The sequence below is a fragment of the Orbicella franksi genome, chromosome 4 (genome assembly GCF_964199315.1).
Source record: "Orbicella franksi chromosome 4, jaOrbFran1.1, whole genome shotgun sequence".
NCBI lineage: Eukaryota > Metazoa > Cnidaria > Anthozoa > Scleractinia > Merulinidae > Orbicella > Orbicella franksi.
In genome coordinates, this window is record NC_138148.1 from 20531249 (window position 1) to 20553892 (window position 22644).

Here is a 22644-nt window from a genome sequence, read left to right on the forward strand (position 1 = left end):
GGAACAAGAGATGTTCCAACGATTTGTTCCAATGATTTGTTTTACGGGCGAAATTTTAAAGGAGGCAGTTTTCGAGGCTTAAAATGTTCAAAATTTCATGCTTCTTTACGCAAACCCCAGCGGGGAGGTAAAAACGATTCTTCGAAAAAACGAAACTTGGCGCAAATATTATTTGATTCTTATACTTTAAAATCATTTTGTAAAGCAGCAAAAGGAACGTAAGTAACTATGAGTCGTTCTTTCCAGTTTTAACTGTTAATTTCCAAAGAATAACCTGTGATTTGCATAAAATTGAACTCGCTTACATGCCGCAACAGTTTATTTTACTGACACGGAGCATTTTAATTTCCAGAGCTATAACTTTCCTGGTGGAAAATAAAAATACTATAACCGAGGTTTTCTAAAATGTAGATAATTTGACCAAATGGTATATACCAGAGGCCATTTATACTAGTCAAAGTTAGCCTTTATTTGTTCTCGCCAACAGACACAAATGGCAGCTGTATACAAATATGCTTGCTTAAAAAGCTACAAAAAAAACATCTAGAAACTTATTACACGGTTTTAACTTTTCATTCTCCCGTTGAGTCGTTCCGTAAACGATACCCAGTGAAGCAGCGATAAACGGCCGACAACGTTTATCTTTGCAATGCGACACTGAATGGCACACAGATGTGGCTGTTTTATATCGTTCGTAGATGCATGAGACCCTATTTTCAACACTGGATGCGGGATTGAGGATTCTCTTTGATTTAGCCTTTGATGCAGCGAAAGAATAAGGAGCAGGGAGAGGGGGTGGGGCAAAAAATGAATGCTTTCCTCCCCACCCCCCACGCCCTGCTTTCCTCCCCCCCCCCCCCTTTTTTTTTTTCTCATCCCTTCCCCACTTCGCTACAGACGTTATTTTCGCCGGAGACAAGCGACAACCAGAAATACGTCTGCCTCCGCAGGCTAAACTTCTCCCCATTTTTTGCCCACCTGAGGTTCGCTCGTTTGCTCGCTCGCTTGCTCGATCTCCCCGCTTGGAAAATGGAAAAAGGAAACGCCTGCTACGCGGGCTATCTCTGATGTCGACTTGATTCACAGTGTTTTGTCACACACCTCTAAATGTGCGCAAAGAATAACAACAACAAGAAACCAATTAGTTGCAAGAAAAGCTGGACCGCCGAAGATACCTGTTTATTATTCATTTAAGTAACTCAAGCTACATGCTACCAGTCACACTCTTCGTGCCGTGGAAATTTTTTCTATTAATTGTAACTTACTCTGTGTAAATAAAGGCTTAATATCATTTGTTTCATCCATTTATTTTTCAAATCTGAAAAATATGAGAAATCAAGTGCATTTCTGTTATATTTATAGGCCTAAGATTTTCTTTCCAAATACGATTCCATATTTCGAGACATTTCTTCTCATTTAATTACTGTAAAACCTTACAATCCCATCTCTTGAGGAAGTTATTTGCCCGTGTCGTTGAAGGCGTCCAAAAATTTCAGACATTTATTATTTACTTGTTGAAGTTGTCCTCTCATTCGTTTTGTGATACACTTGATAATACTGAAATCCAACATTATCCTCGGTTTCAGCAGTACAGAGTTCATCGTTACAACGCTAATAGGACCTGTTTAATTTTCACAAAGATCTTGAAATTTTAACTATTGAGCTCATAGTAAGTGCAATTGGTCGCGGCCTTTTCAAGTAAGTCCAGGTGGATTCTTTTATGCTTATGCTTATGCTTATGCTTATGTCGTTATTGTGTCCAGTGGGGGGACATGTTGGCATAAGTATAAGCATAAGCATAAGCACATTAAAAAGCATAAGCGGAAGACTATCAGCCAATCAGCGAGCACTTTATGCTTATGTCAACGATGTCCTCACTGAACAGAAGCATAACCATAAGAAGAAGAACGCTTGCTTATGCTTATGTCGCGGCCGTCCCCACAAGAGCATAAGTTTCTTATGCTTGTGCTTATGCTTTTGCTTGCGATCGGGCTTATCAGCATGTACTGGATATATTCCAGGCATATATTTTATAGAACAACTCAAACACTGGGAATATAGCAGCAAGAAGGAACGTAAGTAACGGTGAGTCCTTCTTTCCTGTTTTAAACCATTAACTTCCAACGAATAACCTCGTGATCTGCATAAAATTGAACTCGCTTACATGCCGCAACAGTTCATAACTTTCCTGGTGGAAAAAACAATAACCAATTTTTCCTAAAATGTGAATATTCGAGCAAATGGTATATACAAGAGGCCATTTATACTAGTCAAAGTTAGCCTTTATTTTTTCCTCTCCAAGAGACACAAATGGCGGCTGTACAAAGGTATTTTTCGGCGAAATAAAAGAAAAATCGATTTTTTTTTTCATGATTGTCTTTCAATTCTCGACATTCTGAGAAAATCATTCTTAATATGTTGCCCGATGCATTCGCGGTTCTTGAATACATTAATCTAGTTTTTGGCACTCAGAAAGCATTTGCTGCTATTTGGTTCTCCGAGGACCTTTTGAGTTCCTTTTTGCCTAGTTCCTGTATTGCCACAGAATTCACTTCTGGAATGCGACAATTTTTTTCCTCCTTCGACGCAGATATTTCCATCAGAGTGACAGTAGACTGCTGAGTCAGTTGACCGTTACATTGCATTAGACTCAATTTCAATTTGCGCGAATTTGCCCTTAAATTAATCGAAAATTGTGCCGTTCTCAACCAATCAGATTTGAGAACTCTTTCAGTTAGTAAAAGACCTTAGGCAATTTTCGCTTTTCTCTGTGTATTCACATAAGTTTGATTGACATTTTTGCTTGCCCCACGCGTTCTCTTAATTTACAGGCGTCTTTTTACAGGGCACTTCACTCGAAGATTCTTCCGTTTCCTTTTTCTACTTATTTTGCGAAATTTTTATTCTTTATTCTGATTTGTTTTTGTAATAAAAAGTAACGTTAAGAAATCACGACGTTTCGATCTCTCCGAGGTCATTTTCAAGTGGGAATAAAAATTATAAAATTAGCATAAATATGTTTCTAACAGTAAAACAATAGTCACAGTAGTTAAAAATGTCACGGACGGTAGAATGCAATAAAATGAGTAGCATGAGTGATAAAAATATTTATGAAGTTAAAAAAGGGGTACTAAAACAATGAGACAATAAAACAAGAAAACAATAGTAATAAACTAAAAGCATTGATCTAAACAAGGAATTCAATGCGAATTGAATCACACTGTTTGTTCAGTGTTAGTGAAAAAACAATTCGAAAATAAGACAGTAAAGTTTGTTCTGACACTTTCTTAAAATTTTAAAACCTTGCTCGATGTCATCCGGCTTCTTATCACGTTGCTCTCTTAGGTGGTTTCCAACTGCCGATCCTTTGTAGTCTTTGTGGTCTTCAATTCGTTGGTGTAGGTCGACAAAACCTGCACCACACAGGTCACGCTTAAAGCAATACACTACGCATTGCTTATTCACTAGGGGCGGCTTGTCTTCCCTCACTTTGATATCGTCCTTGATCCTTCGACTTGTGTACACTGGGCTAATTTCTGCATTGATCTTTCGAATGAGGTCGCTAAGCTGCCTGCGCACTGCTTTGGCAGATTTCTGGTCTTTAACAGGCAGCACGATTCTAACTAGAGCTTCTGTCTTCTCATATACTTAGGTACGTAAATCTTCAGACCCTTTTGAATTAATGAATTGACGGATGGTAGACTGCACAACAGCCACTGTTGAACACCATGCTTTATCGTGCGTTTAAGCTCTCATCTACTTGGGAGTTTTTTCATGAGGAATGTGCAGGCTTTAAAGAGACCTTTGCCCGACTACACTACCCAGACAATCTTGTGCAGTGTACCAGTCTACTTTTTAACTATCATACCGTGTATAATCAACTTGGCTTGTTTGAAATCTCTTTGCTTTGTAACACTGAGTTTCCGCGGTTATTAAAAGAGCGATATGTGAAAGAAGTGTACTGGTCAGCGGTTCTTACGGGCCCATGCTCGCATCAATAAAACGTGTTCTGTACATCCGCCATCTTGGGTATCTTGTTTTCTACACTTCATGGTGTCAGAAGCCGGATGGAGCACCTGAAACCGCCTGAAGCACTCACACTGAGTGCAGCGGCGAACAAAGCCGAGGCATGGCGGCGATGGAAGATGTCATGGGAACTGTACAAAGTGGCAAGTGGTCTCGATAAAAAGGATGAGAAAATTCAAGTCGCCACGTTGCTCCGTGTGCTTGGAAAAGAATGCTTGGAGATTTACTCAAATTTTGTTTGGGAGAACGAAGGTGATCGCGACAAAATTGCGGTAGTGGAGGAGAAATTTATGGCTCACTGTGCGCCGTTGACATCGAGGCATTTTAATCGTCATTTTTTCAGCGACCGCAAACAGCAAGGGGGCGAGACAGTCGATGAGTTTTGCAGCGCTCTGAAAACACTGGCTGAGAATTGTGATCTCGGCGACAAGGAAGAATCTTGGATAACGTCTATTTTTATTCTTGGCCTCAAGGATCAAAGTACGAAGGAGAGACTTATGGAACGAGAACAGAACCTGGAGAAAACATTAACAGCAGCTCGCATTGCCGAAACAAGTAAACAACACACGAAGAGCTTAAAGGATGACGGCAGCAACGTCGAAAGAGTGGATGCAGTGGATGGTTCAGTTCGTAACCATCAAGGTGGCCTCGCGTGTAGGAACTGTGGCATTTTGCACGGGAAAGGTTTAAGCCTTGCTGCTGGCCAACAATGCCACAAGTGCAAGAGGTTGAATCATTTTGCAAAGATGTGTAGAATACCAGGAGGACATAAGAAACAGATAAACACAGTTGATGATTATGACTCTGACACTGAGAGCATGTTTATCGGTGCCGTTAACTCGGGGGACTATGCCATTGCTGCCATCATTAGCAAGACTAGAAAGTTATTCGAAGACCTGCATAAAACCAGTAGGAAGATGTGAGTTAACATGTTGGGTGCGGGGGCACAAACATCAAGTTTTATTTCAAGTTGTGGATGGTAGCTATACCCCACTCCTGGGCCGGGAATCCTGCGAACAGCTGGGCTTAGTACAACGCATAAGCACTATAAGAAGCAAAGGTATCCTGGATGAATTCCTAGAAGTATTCCAAGGGCTGGGATGCCTACCCGGAAAGTATCACATCAGCATTGACCCCTCCGTCCAACCTGTCGTCCATCCACCCAGAAGAATTCCTCACTCTAAACGTGACCCATTGAAGAAAGAACTAGAACGCATGGAAAATGTTGGCATCATTGAGAAAGTGCCTCTAAACGAGCCAGCAGATTGGGTTAGCAGTCTTGTGTGTGTTGATAAACCATTCGGGTTTGCCTAGATCCAAGGGATCTTAATCGTGCTATCCACTGCCATTAGTTGAGGATATCACTTCCAGTTGCGCAGGAGCCACACTCTTTTCAACCCCGGATACCGAGAAGGCTTTCTATCAGATTCAGCTGGATGAGGAGAGCAGCAGACTGTTGACATTTAATACCCCGTTCGGCAGGTATCGTTACCTGAGGATGCCAATGGGCATCAAGTCTGCTCCAGAAGTGTACCAACGGAGAATGGAGCAAGTGTTCGAGGGGATCCAGGGGCTCAAAGTCATTATGGACGACATAATTACATATGGATCTAACCAGGAGGAGCATGATATCCGATTGAGGGATGTTTTGGAGCGAGCCCGAGACAACAATCTGAGATTGAAGAAGTCCAAGTGCCATATCGAGAAGGAAAAAGTGCAGTTTCACGGTCATGTTTTCACAAGGGACGGCTTAAAAACTGATCCCGAGAAAGTCAGGGCAGTAGTTGACATGCCAAGGCCCACTGACAAAGCTGGTGTTCAGAGACTGTTGGGCATGGTCAACTATGTGAGCAAGTTTATTCCAAACACGTCTGACCTTACTTCACCACTGAGACAACTGCTACATCAAGATGTAGAGTGGCACTGGGAGGAACAGCATGAGACAGGTTTCAAGAAAGTTAAAGAAGCCCTTGCTCTTTCACCAGTGTTGGGGTACTATGATGCAAAGAAAGAGTTAACACTCCAAGTAGATGCCAGCTCAACAGGTTTGGGTGCAGCATTGATTCAAGAGGGGCAACCCATAGCTTATGCCTCAAGGGCACTGACGCCCACCCAGACAAATTACTCCCAAATCGAAAAGGAACTTTTGCTGTGGTGTTCGGGTGTGCAAAATTCGAGGAGTATATTGTGGGTCGTGACCTAACTATTGAAACAGATCACAAGCCTTTGGAGTCAATCATTAAAACGCACCTTCACGCATTACCATTGCGCCTGCAAAGGATGTTGGTTCAACTCCAACGCTATCCAGAAATCAACCTGGTCTATAAGCAGGGTACAAGTCTCCATTTAGCGGATGCTCTGTCTCGAGTTCATTTGGAGGAGCAGCTGACAAATGCTGAACAGTTAGATATAAACTTAGTGGAACACATGATCTCAGACATGCAGTTGGTCAGGTTTGCAGAAGAACCTAAACAAGATGAGATCCTTCCTGCCCTGCAAAAGGTGATTTTGTCTGCTTGGCCCGAGACGAGAAGTCAGGTACCCGCTAAGCTACAGGAGTTTTGGAATTACGGAGATGAGTTGACTGTTGGCCATGGGTTGGTCTTGAAAGGTCAGAAGATTTTTGTACCTAAACCTCTACGAGAGGAGATGCTTGAGAGATTACACGAAGGACACCTGGACATCAACAAAACGCTAATGAAAGCACGGGATGTCCTGTTCTTGCCTGGCATGGCTGCAGAAATAACTGAGAAGGTCAAGATGTGCCCATTGTGCCTAGAGAATCGACCATGTCAGCAGTCTGAACCACTAAAGTCCCACGAGATCCCACCACTGCCTTGGGCCAAGGTTGGCACGGACCTCTTGCACAAGAATGGTCGGAACTACCCCGTAACAATTGATTATTACTCCAAGTGGCCAGAGCTGACACTGCTTAACTCAATGACCAGTACTGCAGTCATCAGAGCCTTAAAGTCCCAGTTTGCCAGGTACGGTGTTCCATCAGTCCTAATGTCCGACAATGGTCCATGTTACAGTTCTGAGCAGTTTAAGCCGTTTTCGCAAGATTGGTGTTTTAATCATGTCACATCGAGCCCCGGGTACCCACAGTCTAATGACCAATCAGAAAGATCGGTCAAAAACCTGAAAGAAATGCTGGAGAAATCTGATGACCCGTACAAAGCCCTCCTTTCATACAGAAATACTCCATTGGATGGAGTTAACTTGTCGCCGGGTCAGATGCTCATGGGTAAACGTCTGAGAACCTTCATCCCTGTAACTGAGGAGATGCTTAAATCCCAGCTGTATGAGCCTGAGGAGGTACACCCCAAACTAAAGGAAAGGCAAAGAAAGCAGAAACTGCATCATGACCGTACAGCAAAGGAATTGCCGCCGCTGAAGGAAGGCGAGGTCGTGAGACTGAAGGAAGGCAGCAGGTGGAAACCGGCCAGAGTCACACAAATTCTTCCATCACTGAGGTCTTATCAGGTGGAGACAGAGAAAAGCGTGTACCGGAGGAATCGTCAGCATCTGTTTAAGACTGAAGAGTCCCAAACACCAGACGTCACAACTGATGATGTTCCAATGGAAATAGAGTCAGATACTGTGCCTGTTGCCACCACCCCTGATAACCCCGACACACAGCCAGTAGAAATGCCTGTGACGACTTCTACCCGATCTGGAAGAACAATCCGAGAGCCGGAGAGATTTAAGAACTATATCAAGTACTAGAGACAGAGTAAACTCTTGAAAGACTTTTATTAACTTTGTTTGTTGACATTGCCACCTTTAGGTTGTTGTTAAGTTCCTTTGTTTAGCCATGAAGTTTCCGATTTTGTGCTAACTGTTCCATTGTTACTTTTGTAAAAAAACTGGGATGTTCTGGTCAGCAGTTCTTACGGGCGCATGCTCGTATCAATAAAACGTGTTCTGTGCATCGGCCATCTTGGGTATCTTGTTTTCTACACTTCCTGCACTTCAAGAAGTATATGCATTTGTTCCGTGGTATTTTTCTGACTAAGAGCTGTTAAAGTTTGGTAGTCCCATATTCTCTGGAATGCGTCTTTTCGCGCGGTCTAAAATCTCGTTAAATTTTTTCCGCTGAGTCCTGTAAACTCTGAAAGAGAATATCAGTAATGGCGCCAAAACATTAGCTCGCTCGCAAGTTCCTTTTGCACGTATTTGCATGGCAATGTGTATGGCCTTATGTCCCAGTCGGGACAACGAGGATGAATGAGTGAGAGAGTGAGCGCATGGCAATGTAATCTACTGCTTGAGAAACGAGAAATCCACCACTTTGCTTTTATGTCTTGATTGTATAGTCATAGAGCTGATTCAGTGGAAAAACTTTCTTGTTTTTGTAGCTATTTGTAGCATGCACATAATTGGGCCTCTTGTGGTTCACTTGAAATCAAAAATCGTCAAAACAAACACTGAAAACATCCCAAACTTTCCCCAAGGAATGCTGCGCAAACATTGGAGTGATAATCTGAAGTATCGGTGGCGAATTGAGAGAGCCAGTGAAAATCAAACAAAGAAAATTACATGTATCTTATTAATTCAGTGTTAAAACTGTTAGAGCTTCCGCACTTGAAAGAAACAGGCTTAGTATTTTTTGGTTTATGTTTCTGCTTTGGAGTTATTTTTAATACTTGGAAAAGATTATTTTTAAATCACTGTGTCTGGTTTCTACTCTCGGGCCTGTATTCGCGTGTGGTGTCAGGAAATAACACTGAAATGATCTTTTCGTTTTTTACGCTTTACGTTCACGCCGACTGACATTCATTTACCCTTTTTTGTTTCCTTTGGCGGGAATTAAGAGAGAAGATGACAGATTTTCATCAACTGCGAGTCATAATAGAGCGGCGAGAGAGTACAAAAGCCCAGCGCAGGGCCACTGTCAAGCACAACCCCGTTGAGGCCGTTGGATTCACTTGATCTTTGAGAATCATTTGTTAGCTAAATTTCATAAAACTGATCCCACTGCTACCAAGGTATACCTTAGACCAATTGCTTTCTTTTCTTTGTTGATTGGACAACAAAGTTTATTGATTTGCTATTTTGCCCGAGGCAGGTTTTGGATTAAAGGCGTGAACTGATGGCGAACAAAAGTTTAAACTTTTACGGCGTGGTGGTGTTTTCGCTGATTGCGATTCAAACAGGTCCAGTGGCATTAGAAAGACAAACGGTAGACGAGGTGGTAAGTGTAGTTCATTGTTTCGTGTGTAACATTGGTTCTATGTAACATAGCAGTAGTTTTGTTTCGTAAAACAGGTTCCCACTGATTTTTTTTTTCTCGCATGGCACAGTTAAGCTAATGTTTGCAGCAACGCTATAAAAGCAACATTTGAAACATTTGTCTCCGTCTGAAAAGTAACAAACGAACTTCGTAGGAAACACTTTTTTGTCCGAAAGAATTTCGTGAAGGCTGGTTGGCCGGTTCCTTTCCGTGATCTGTAACTTTTAAGAGGATTAGTAAAAAAAAAAACATAACTCATTTACTAAAAGCATTTCAATTTAAAACAAGTGATGGTTGACCTGTAAAGTCCTTGGCGAAATTAAGTCGAACGTTTAATCGCGTTTTCCCTTCAAAATCTGGTTTTCGTACTTAATTTCCTCAGACGAAGCCATTACTGTGATTATAAAACAACTTTGGTACAGAAATCACATTGAACCATAAAATTTATTAGAAAGCTATGTGCAATAAAATCAAGTTTATGTTGACAAATTTTACTGAGTACAATCTACTTTCAAGGGCTTAATTTATATGAGGACCGTAGCTTCCGTTGATATCACTAGTTTAATTAAAAGAAAAAACACTTCATTCTCCACCGATATTGTGAGGGAATCTTTCGGTCTGTGTCCTTAGAAAACTAACAGCATGTTCATAACTATATGTAATGTAATTTCCTGAAAATAGTCTCATCAAATGCTAATTGAATCTTCACGCAACCTAAGAGTGGTTGGTCAAAAAACGCTGATTAAGGGAGGATTAAAGAATAAATCTTTGTGTGCTGTTAACGTGGCTATAAATAAGCACATCGTGACTATATATACCGCGTTGACTCATTTTTCGTGCTATGTACTCAGTGGCACTTGCATAAGAAGATTAAGGTTATTCCCCAGTATTGCCTTGCGCATCCCTACTGCGCATAATTTCACGCGTGATTAGCCCGCGCATTAACAAATGGCGGCTTTTTCTTTACAGAGAGGTAACTGGTCATTTTCTCGCAAACGAGTATGGTGACCTATCATTTTTTTCTGTTGTTTTGAACTGAGTAATAAATTTCTCTGTGTAAACTAAATATGGACCAATTCTCAGTGTAGAACAAAAACCAATGGTCAGAAACGTGAATTTAGCAAGCAATCGTGACTACAATCTTAGTGCTATTATAAGGATTTACATGGATATAAACAAGGTGCTTTTGCTCCTAGACGAACATGGGGACCTCTCATTTTTATTTCAAAATTTAAGTTCCTATAATATAAACAATCGATAGGCAAAGTTTCACAAAAATCTCAGTGCATAAGAAGATTAAGTAGCGGTTGTCAAGAAGTATTTGTTGAGGGTCTTCATTTTCTCTTTCTTTTTTCTTGGAATACCCTGACATACATACTTTATTTAACCATACCATGCGCTTGCGGTCCTTACAGTCCAAACCGAAATCAATTTTTACTACCCGGGTATAAGGACGCCAAATTTACACCACCCTGTCAAGAAGGAATTCGTTTGGGCGTGTCAGTTGCTAGTGACGGTGCAATTTAGTGTCTTTTTTCTTTACTGCGACATACCTTAGTTTCTCGCCAGTTACTTTTATCCACATTCACGCTCTGTTGTAAGATTATGATTAGTTGTCTCACGACAGTCCGGCGTTTCTTCGGTAAGGAGATAAAAAGGGTCGGACTTTGTACTTGTTTATATAGGTAGGTCTTCATCAGCTGTTGGTAGTTAATTTAAAACAACACAGCTAATTGTCTAGGTCACAAAAATGTTTTTTCGTTTGGTCTGTTCTGTCGGGCAGATGTTTAGAAATCGCTGAAATTGCTAATTAAACCGAGGTGATAAACTCTTTTAAAAGATGATTATCTACTAGATGAGCTGCCTCTGTTACGGAACAACGTAAGCGGATGTTTGAATTTTTAACGTTAATTTTTTATGTGGCAATTTAACGTTTAACAACAAGTTAGCTGTGGAAATTGCCCTTCATACTAATATTGTTTACTTTCACTATCAGGAAAGCGATGACGTTATAAATCCTGCCGCTTTCAACGGCGAGCTCTTGAGGCAAGTCCGTGACTCTAATGCTTCAGCCCCCGCTATGGTTGAAGAAATAAAGAAACGTGGAAATGAGCTCAAAAAATTCATTTTACTTCCCCTAATGCGTCACAAAGAAAAGCAAGGGCATAACAGAAATCAGAGCCCAACGAAACATCATGAAGAACACCACCATCAACATCAGCACAATTCTCCATCTGCTGGAATCCATTTGCCACGTCCATCTCCCACATTTCCCTTCAACACGAGGACAGATGAACATGTTGACTTCTCAACTGAAGAATATGCGCAGATTACTCCAACCCCATCGGTGGACAGCTGGTTGACTCGGTTGATCTTTACTCCAAAGCTTCGTTATGCAAGAGCTGACAAAGTTCCCGATGATTCACAAGTAAAGATAGCAAAAATTAGCAGTTTAAATTCAAGTCCTACTCCAACATTCACTCCCGTAAGCTCGGTGATGACGCTGTCGATGCAACCAAATCAGAGCGTGACAGGTATTTTAAAATATTGCGCGTTGGTCACCAGAGTAATTGTTGCTCTTGAGGTGCGAATGTTTCGCTTATAGCACAGTCTCAACGTTCTAATGACAGTAATCTCTATCAATCAACCAGTCAATCAATAAATCAACACTTTATTTAAACACGTTTCGCCTAAGAGCTAAGTAAGGTCGATCACAATACGAACGTGTAAAGGACGAAAGTAGCTGGATTTCATCACTTTTTTGGGTCAACGTAGTCATAATTAAGCGTGATATACAAAAGGTAATTGTCTTTTCAGTATTTCATGGTAACCAGGATCGACAAAAGCCTTTCACCGTTATGTCCACTATCATAGGAATAGTTGCTCACGCCACCAAAGGGGAAGCTACTCCAATCCATAACATTTGCACCACACGTAACATTATTATTTTCATAATGTGTTTTGCTGCTCTGAGAACTGATTTGCAACACGCTGTAAAACCATGTAAACTCAACCTGCTAGCCTTGTTTTATTATTTTGTAAAGTGAAGGCTCAGTTGTGACTTTGATCCCCCAAACGAAAGGGGAACCACTATGCCCAGCCAAGCCAGAAAATCTTGGGTATCATAGCAGAGGAAAGCACCCTATTGATTTGAACACGGTCTAATCAACCTACCTGCCGCTCCGATAGATGTGTTGTTAGTCTATATGCAGCTCCCACATTTTCTCAGGTTTTGTCAACAATCGCATACTCACGGGTGAAGAGAGGCGCTAAAAAGATAACTAGTCCTGTTAAAACCCAACTCAAGGACTGCCAGGCTAAACTTCTCCTTTTCTTCCATAGTGTTTCAACTTACTTGCATCGTCTTGAGATGTCAGACTTTTTATTGAAAAATTATCATGTACTGAGACACGTAGCATTTTGATGTTTTTTGGTTTGTTTCTGATTTTGTTGTTTTCATCGGCTTCAGGACACCCAACGGACCCATCAGATGAACAGGATCCTTGCACTGTATGGCAGAACTGTGCTTTAAATCAGCTCCTGAAAGCCAGCCGCTGGTTTCAGAAATTACCCAGCTGTTCTTGTCAGCTTCAACCAGCCCATTTCATCTACAACAACACAATTTACGACCCGGCATTGAACAAGTCCTTTCAGTGGAGAGGAATGAAGGTGGATAAAAAAGGCCTTCTCAGACGTACAGCAGAGTTCTGCATTCGATCTCTTCCACGTGCCAGCCTCAGCGCCCAAGTTTGTTGCTATGACTCCAAGTTCCAACTGATCACCCGGGGGACTGGGGCAGGCGCACCGTTCGTTGTGTCCCCGGATCGGAATGCCTCGATGCATTACAAGCTGGACGTCTTGCCTATTCGTCTTTGTAATGGGGACTGGACGCGTTATCACGCCGTGCGCCCTCCCAATAATGGCCGTAACTGTTCTGCAAACCCGGATGACAACGAATTTGCTCTTCAAGTACTGAAGGCAAGGGATTTCTAGCCGAGAGTTTTCTACGGACTTATGGCATCCTTAAAACTATGTTCCTTTGGTTATTTACAAGAATGAAACATATAAAAGTCTCTCAGTTGCAGAAGAACCTGAGAAAACTAACAACTTATCGTCTGATTGTTTTTCAAGATTCAGTAGTACAATAATAATGTGACGTCATTATATTTTGTAACCGCACCAGTAAACTAGTAGTGGCTATTACCTCAATGATATAATAAACTTTGCATAGTAGTTATGGAGACATTTTGTTATTGCTGCCTTTACCACTATAGAAAAGTCTTTGATCAGTACGTTTATATCGAAATGCAGTTCAAATGTATTTTAGACCTTAAACAAAGCTTTTATTGATAGCTTTAATGATGTTTTGTATGACAAATTTTATTATAATAAACTTTTCATCGAAGACATCATTTTAATGTGAACTACCCGAATCATGAGTACAGAGAGCTATACAAGAATAGTTGGTAAGGTATCCTAAGCAGCACAAATCTGAACAGTTACACAGATTTTGAAGTTTTTTCTCTGAGTCGAAATATACGATTGGTTGAGTGGAGTACGGATAGTTCTTTCATTTTATGCTTAGCTGCGACATTTAGCTATCAATGAACGACTCGCATCACCCTACCTAGCTGATATTTCAAACTTTTTTCATTGCGGCCTCAGTCTGTATGACTTCATTTAGCTTCTGTGTTCAAGACTTTTTGAAAAAGTCATTTTCTCAGAATGTCGAGAATCCAGACAGGCAGAAAAAATCTTTTTTTTCTCTGTATTTCGCCGAAACATGCCTTTGGGTGAACTTATTCAAGGAACAAGAGATGTTCCAACGATTTGTTCCAATGATTTGTTTTACGGGCGAAATTTTAAAGGAGGCAGTTTTCGAGGCTTAAAATGTTCAAAATTTCATGCTTCTTTACGCAAACCCCAGCGGGGAGGTAAAAACGATTCTTCGAAAAAACGAAACTTGGCGCAAATATTATTTGATTCTTATACTTTAAAATCATTTTGTAAAGCAGCAAAAGGAACGTAAGTAACTATGAGTCGTTCTTTCCAGTTTTAACTGTTAATTTCCAAAGAATAACCTGTGATTTGCATAAAATTGAACTCGCTTACATGCCGCAACAGTTTATTTTACTGACACGGAGAATTTTAATTTCCAGAGCTATAACTTTCCTGGTGGAAAATAAAAATACTATAACCGAGGTTTTCTAAAATGTAGATAATTTGACCAAATGGTATATACCAGAGGCCATTTATACTAGTCAAAGTTAGCCTTTATTTGTTCTCGCCAACAGACACAAATGGCAGCTGTATACAAATATGCTTGCTTAAAAAGCTACAAAAAAAACATCTAGAAACTTATTACACGGTTTTAACTTTTCATTCTCCCGTTGAGTCGTTCTGTAAACGATACCCAGTAAAGTAGCGATAAACGGCCGACAACGTTTATCTTTGCAATGCGACACTGAATGGCACACAGATGTGGCTGTTTTATATCGTTCGTAGATGCATGAGACCCTATTTTCAACACTGGATGCGGGATCGAGGATTCTCTTTGATTTAGCCTTTGATGCAGCGAAAGAATAAGGAGCAGGGAGAGGGGGTGGGGCAAAAAATGAATGTTTTCCTCCCCACCCCCCACGCCCTGCTTCCCCCCCCCCCCTTTTTTTTCTCATCCCTTCCCCACTTCGCTACAGACGTTATTTTCGCCGGAGACAAGCGACAACCGGAAATACGTCTGCCTCCGCAGGCTAAACTTCTCCCCATTTTTTGCCCACCTGAGGTTCGCTCGTTTGCTCGCTCGCTTGCTCGATCTCCCCGCTTGGAAAATGGAAAAAGGAAACGCCTGCTACGCGGGCTATCTCTGATGTCGACTTGATTCACAGTGTTTTGTCACACACCTCTAAATGTGCGCAAAGAATAACAACAACAAGAAACCAATTAGTTGCAAGAAAAGTTGGACCGCCGAAGATACCTGTTTATTATTCATTTAAGTAACTCAAGCTACATGCTACCAGTCACACTCTTCGTGCCGTGGAAATTTTTTCTATTAATTGTAACTTACTCTGTGTAAATAAAGGCTTAATATCATTTGTTTCATCCATTTATTTTTCAAATCTGAAAAATATGAGAAATCAAGTGCATTTCTGTTATATTTATAGGCCTAAGATTTTCTTTCCAAATACGATTCCATATTTCGAGACATTTCTTCTCATTTAATTACTGTAAAACCTTACAATCCCATCTCTTGAGGAAGTTATTTGCCCGTGTCGTTGAAGGCGTCCAAAAATTTCAGACATTTATTATTTACTTGTTGAAGTTGTCCTCTCATTCGTTTTGTGATACACTTGATAATACTGAAATCCAACATTATCCTCGGTTTCAGCAGTACAGAGTTCATCCGTTACAACGCTAATAGGACCTGTTTAATTTTCACAAAGATCTTGAAATTTTAACTATTGAGCTCATAGTAAGTGCAATTGGTCGCGGCCTTTTCAAGTAAGTCCAGGTGGATTCTTTTATGCTTATGCTTATGCTTATGCTTATGTCGTTATTGTGTCCAGTGGGGGGACATGTTGGCATAAGTATAAGCATAAGCATAAGCACATTAAAAAGCATAAGCGGAAGACTATCAGCCAATCAGCGAGCACTTTATGCTTATGTCAACGATGTCCTCACTGAACAGAAGCATAACCATAAGAAGAAGAACGCTTGCTTATGCTTATGTCGCGGCCGTCCCCACAAGAGCATAAGTTTCTTATGCTTATGCTTATGCTTATGCTTGCGATCGGGCTTATCAACATGTACTGGATATATTCCAGGCATATATTTTATAGAACAACTCAAACACTGGGAATATAGCAGCAAGAAGGAACGTAAGTAACGGTGAGTCCTTCTTTCCCGTTTTAAACCATTAACTTCCAACGAATAACCTCGTGATCTGCATAAAATTGAACTCGCTTACATGCCGCAACAGTTCATAACTTTCCTGGTGGAAAAAACAATAACCAATTTTTCCTAAAATGTGAATATTCGAGCAAATGGTATATACAAGAGGCCATTTATACTAGTCAAAGTTGGCCTTTATTTTTTCCTCTCCAAGAGACACAAATGGCGGCTGTACAAAGGTATTTTTCGGCGAAATAAAAGAAAAATCGATTTTTTTTTTCATGATTGTCTTTCAATTCTCGACATTCTGAGAAAATCATTCTTAATATGTTGCCCGATGCATTCGCGGTTCTTGAATACATTAATCTAGTTTTTGGCACTCAGAAAGCATTTGCTGCTATTTGGTTCTCCGAGGACCTTTTGAGTTCCTTTTTGCCTAGTTCCTGTATTGCCACAGAATTCACTTCTGGAATGCGACAATTTTTTTCCTCCTTCGACGCAGATATTTCCATCAGAGTGACAGTAGACTGCTGAGTCAGTTGACTGTTACATTGCATTAGACTCAATTTCAATTTGCGCGAATTTGCCCTTAAATTAATCGAAAATTGTGCCGTTCTCAACCAATCAGATTTGAGAACTCTTTCAGTTAGTAAAAGACCTTAGGCAATTTTCGCTTTTCTCTGTGTATTCACATAAGTTTGATTGGCATTTTTGCTTGCCCCACGCGTTCTCTTAATTTACAGGCGTCTTTTTACAGGGCACTTCACTCGAAGATTCTTCCGTTTCCTTTTTCTACTTATTTTGCGAAATTTTTATTCTTTATTCTGATTTGTTTTTGTAATAAAAAGTAACGTTAAGAAATCACGACGTTTCGATCTCTCCGAGGTCATTTTCAAGTGGGAATAAAAATTATAAAATTAGCATAAATATGTTTCTCACAGTAAAACAATAGTCACAGTAGTTAAAAATGTCACGGACGGTAGAATGCAATAAAATGAGTAGCATGAGTGATAAAAATATTTATGAAGTTAAAAAAGGGGTACTAAAACAATGAGACAATAAAACAAGAAAACAATAGTAATAAACTAAAAGCATTGATCTAAACAAGGAATGCAATGCGAATTGAATCACACTGTTTGTTCAGTGTTAGTGAAAAAACAATTCGAAAATAAGACAGTAAAGTTTGTTCTGACACTTTCTTAAAATTTTAAAACCTTGCTCGATGTCATCCGGCTTCTTATCACGTTGCTCTCTTAGGTGGTTTCCAACTGCCGATCCTTTGTAGTCTTTGTGGTCTTCAATTCGTTGGTGTAGGTCGACAAAACCTGCACCACACAGGTCACGCTTAAAGCAATACACTACGCATTGCTTATTCACTAGGGGCGGCTTGTCTTCCCTCACTTTGATATCGTCCTTGATCCTTCGACTTGTGTACACTGGGCTAATTTCTGCATTGATCTTTCGAATGAGGTCGCTAAGCTGCCTGCGCACTGCTTTGGCAGATTTCTGGTCTTTAACAGGCAGCACGATTCTAACTAGAGCTTCTGTCTTCTCATATACTTAGGTACGTGAATCTTCAGACCCTTTTGAATTAATGAATTGACGGATGGTAGACTGCACAACAGCCACTGTTGAACACCATGCTTTATCGTGCGTTTAAGCTCTCATCTACTTGGGAGTTTTTTCATGAGGAATGTGCAGGCTTTAAAGAGACCTTTGCCCGACTACACTACCCAGACAATCTTGTGCAGTGTACCAGTCTACTTTTTAACTATCATACCGTGTATAATCAACTTGGCTTGTTTGAAATCTCTTTGCTTTGTAACACTGAGTTTCCGCGGTTATTAAAAGAGCGATATGTGAAAGAAGTGTACTGGTCAGCGGTTCTTACGGGCCCATGCTCGCATCAATAAAACGTGTTCTGTACATCCGCCATCTTGGGTATCTTGTTTTCTACACTTCATGGTGTCAGAAGCCGGATGGAGCACCTGAAACCGCCTGAAGCACTCACACTGAGTGCAGCGGCGAACAAAGCCGAGGCATGGCGGCGATGGAAGATGTCATGGGAACTGTACAAAGTGGCAAGTGGTCTCGATAAAAAGGATGAGAAAATTCAAGTCGCCACGTTGCTCCGTGTGCTTGGAAAAGAATGCTTGGAGATTTACTCAAATTTTGTTTGGGAGAACGAAGGTGATCGCGACAAAATTGCGGTAGTGGAGGAGAAATTTATGGCTCACTGTGCGCCGTTGACATCGAGGCATTTTAATCGTCATTTTTTCAGCGACCGCAAACAGCAAGGGGGCGAGACAGTCGATGAGTTTTGCAGCGCTCTGAAAACACTGGCTGAGAATTGTGATCTCGGCGACAAGGAAGAATCTTGGATAACGTCTATTTTTATTCTTGGCCTCAAGGATCAAAGTACGAAGGAGAGACTTATGGAACGAGAACAGAACCTGGAGAAAACATTAACAGCAGCTCGCATTGCCGAAACAAGTAAACAACACACGAAGAGCTTAAAGGATGACGGCAGCAACGTCGAAAGAGTGGATGCAGTGGATGGTTCAGTTCGTAACCATCAAGGTGGCCTCGCGTGTAGGAACTGTGGCATTTTGCACGGGAAAGGTTTAAGCCTTGCTGCTGGCCAACAATGCCACAAGTGCAAGAGGTTGAATCATTTTGCAAAGATGTGTAGAATACCAGGAGGACATAAGAAACAGATAAACACAGTTGATGATTATGACTCTGACACTGAGAGCATGTTTATCGGTGCCGTTAACTCGGGGGACTATGCCATTGCTGCCATCATTAGCAAGACTAGAAAGTTATTCGAAGACCTGCATAAAACCAGTAGGAAGATGTGAGTTAACATGTTGGGTGCGGGGGCACAAACATCAAGTTTTATTTCAAGTTGTGGATGGTAGCTATACCCCACTCCTGGGCCGGGAATCCTGCGAACAGCTGGGCTTAGTACAACGCATAAGCACTATAAGAAGCAAAGGTATCCTGGATGAATTCCTAGAAGTATTCCAAGGGCTGGGATGCCTACCCGGAAAGTATCACATCAGCATTGACCCCTCCGTCCAACCTGTCGTCCATCCACCCAGAAGAATTCCTCACTCTAAACGTGACCCATTGAAGAAAGAACTAGAACGCATGGAAAATGTTGGCATCATTGAGAAAGTGCCTCTAAACGAGCCAGCAGATTGGGTTAGCAGTCTTGTGTGTGTTGATAAACCATTCGGGTTTGCCTAGATCCAAGGGATCTTAATCGTGCTATCCACTGCCATTAGTTGAGGATATCACTTCCAGTTGCGCAGGAGCCACACTCTTTTCAACCCCGGATACCGAGAAGGCTTTCTATCAGATTCAGCTGGATGAGGAGAGCAGCAGACTGTTGACATTTAATACCCCGTTCGGCAGGTATCGTTACCTGAGGATGCCAATGGGCATCAAGTCTGCTCCAGAAGTGTACCAACGGAGAATGGAGCAAGTGTTCGAGGGGATCCAGGGGCTCAAAGTCATTATGGACGACATAATTACATATGGATCTAACCAGGAGGAGCATGATATCCGATTGAGGGATGTTTTGGAGCGAGCCCGAGACAACAATCTGAGATTGAAGAAGTCCAAGTGCCATATCGAGAAGGAAAAAGTGCAGTTTCACGGTCATGTTTTCACAAGGGACGGCTTAAAAACTGATCCCGAGAAAGTCAGGGCAGTAGTTGACATGCCAAGGCCCACTGACAAAGCTGGTGTTCAGAGACTGTTGGGCATGGTCAACTATGTGAGCAAGTTTATTCCAAACACGTCTGACCTTACTTCACCACTGAGACAACTGCTACATCAAGATGTAGAGTGGCACTGGGAGGAACAGCATGAGACAGGTTTCAAGAAAGTTAAAGAAGCCCTTGCTCTTTCACCAGTGTTGGGGTACTATGATGCAAAGAAAGAGTTAACACTCCAAGTAGATGCCAGCTCAACAGGTTTGGGTGCAGCATTGATTCAAGAGGGGCAACCCATAGCTTATGCTTCAAAGGCACTGACGCCCACCCAGCAGAATTACTCCCAAAGCGAAAAGGAACTTTTGGCTGTGGTGTTCGGGTGTGCAAAATTCGAGGAGTATATTGTGGGTCGTGACCTAACTATTGAAACAGATCACAAGCCTTTGGAGTCAATCATTAAAACGCACCTTCACGCATTACCATTGCGCCTGCAAAGGATGTTGGTTCAACTCCAACGCTATCCAGAAATCAACCTGGTCTATAAGCAGGGTACAAGTCTCCATTTAGCGGGTGCTCTGTCTCGGGTTCATTTGGAGGAGCAGCTGACAAATGCTGAACAGTTAGATATAAACTTAGTGGAACACATGATCTCAGACATGCAGTTGGTCAGGTTTGCAGAAGAACCTAAACAAGATGAGATCCTTCCTGCCCTGCAAAAGGTGATTTTGTCTGCTTGGCCCGAGACGAGAAGTCAGGTACCCGCTAAGCTACAGGAGTTTTGGAATTACGGAGATGAGTTGACTGTTGGCCATGGGTTGGTCTTGAAAGGTCAGAAGATTTTTGTACCTAAACCTCTACGAGAGGAGATGCTTGAGAGATTACACGAAGGACACCTGGACATCAACAAAACGCTAATGAAAGCACGGGATGTCCTGTTCTTGCCTGGCATGGCTGCAGAAATAACTGAGAAGGTCAAGATGTGCCCATTGTGCCTAGAGAATCGACCATGTCAGCAGTCTGAACCACTAAAGTCCCACGAGATCCCACCACTGCCTTGGGCCACGGTCGGCACGGACCTCTTAAATGGTCGGAACTACCTCGTAACAATTGATTATTACTCCAAGTGGCCAGAGCTGACACTGCTTAACTCAATGACCAGTACTGCAATCATCAGAGCCTTAAAGTCCCAGTTTGCCAGGTACGGTGTTCCATCAGTCCTAATGTCCGACAATGGTCCATGTTACAGTTCTGAGCAGTTTAAGTCGTTTTCGCAAGATTGGTGTTTTAATCATGTCACATCGAGCCCCGGATACCCACAGTCTAATGACCAATCAGAAAGATCGGTCAAAAACCTGAAAGAAATGCTGGAGAAATCTGATGACCCGTACAAAGCCCTCCTTTCATACAGAAATACTCCATTGGATGGAGTTAACTTGTCGCCGGGTCAGATGCTCATGGGTAAACGTCTGAGAACCTTCATCCCTGTAACTGAGGAGATGCTTAAATCCCAGCTGTATGAGCCTGAGGAGGTACACCCCAAACTAAAGGAAAGGCAAAAAAAGCAGAAACTGCATCATGGCCGTACAGCAAAGGAATTGCCGCCGCTGAAGGAAGGCGAGGTCGTGAGACTGAAGGAAGGCAGCAGGTGGAAACCGGCCAGAGTCACACAAATTTTTCCATCACCGAGGTCTTATCAGGTGGAGACAGAGAAAAGCGTGTACCGGAGGAATCGTCAGCATCTGTTTAAGACTGAAGGGTCCCAAACACCAGACGTCACAACTGATGATGTTCCAATGGAAATAGAGTCAGATACTGTGCCTGTTGCCACCACCCCTGATAACCCCGACACACAGCCAGTAGAAATGCCTGTGACGACTTCTACCCGATCTGGAAGAACAATCCGAGAGCCGGAGAGATTTAAGAACTATATCAAGTACTAGAGACAGAGTAAACTCTTGAAAGACTTTTATTAACTTTGTTTGTTGACATTGCCACTTTTAGGTTGTTGTTAAGTTCCTTTGTTTAGCCATGAAGTTTCCGATTTTGTGCTAACTGTTCCATTGTTACTTTTGTAAAAAAACTGGGATGTTCTGGTCAGCAGTTCTTATGGGCGCATGCTCGTATCAATAAAACGTGTTCTGTGCATCGGCCATCTTGGGTATCTTGTTTTCTACACTTCCTGCACTTCAAGAAGTATATGCATTTGTTCCGTGGTATTTTTCTGACTAAGAGCTGTTAAAGTTTGGTAGTCCCATATTCTCTGGAGTGCGTCTTTTCGCGCGGTCTAAAATCTCGTTAAATTTTTTCCGCTGAGTCCTGTAAACTCTGAAAGAGAATATCAGTAATGGCGCCAAAACATTAGCTCGCTCGCAAGTTCCTTTTGCACGTATTTGCATGGCAATGTGTATGGCCTTATGTCCCAGTCGGGACAACGAGGATGAATGAGTGAGAGAGTGAGCGCAAGGCAATGTAATCTACTGCTTGAGAAACGAGAAATCCACCACTTTGGTTTTGTCTTGATTGTATAGTCATAGAGCTGATTCAGTGGAAAAACTTGTTTGTTTTTGTAGCTATTTGTAGCATGCACCTAATTGGGCCTCTTGTGGTTCACTTGAAATCAAAAATCGTCAAAACAAACACTGAAAACATCCCAAACTTTCCCCAAGGAATGCTGCGCAAACATTGGAGTGATAATCTGAAGTATCGGTGGCGAATTGAGAGAGCCAGTGAAAATCAAACATAGAAAATTACATGTATCTTATTAGTTCAGCG

At 41.7% G+C, this 22644-nt stretch overlaps 2 protein-coding genes across 2 annotated transcripts in view; both read left to right on the plus strand.

Moving 5' to 3' along the window:
* The window catches only part of LOC145485612 (uncharacterized), a 194857-nt gene that overhangs the window by 63953 nt on the left and 108260 nt on the right, over positions 1 to 22644 (plus strand). The gene's annotated exons all lie outside the window — the stretch shown is intronic.
* Positions 9000 to 13523, plus strand: LOC145485345 (uncharacterized). Its single transcript, XM_081464022.1, has 3 exons — positions 9000 to 9223; positions 11259 to 11796; positions 12732 to 13523. Exons 1-3 carry the CDS (start codon positions 9122 to 9124, stop codon positions 13253 to 13255), a joined length of 1164 nt encoding a protein of 387 aa, XP_081320148.1. The 5' UTR covers positions 9000 to 9121; the 3' UTR covers positions 13256 to 13523.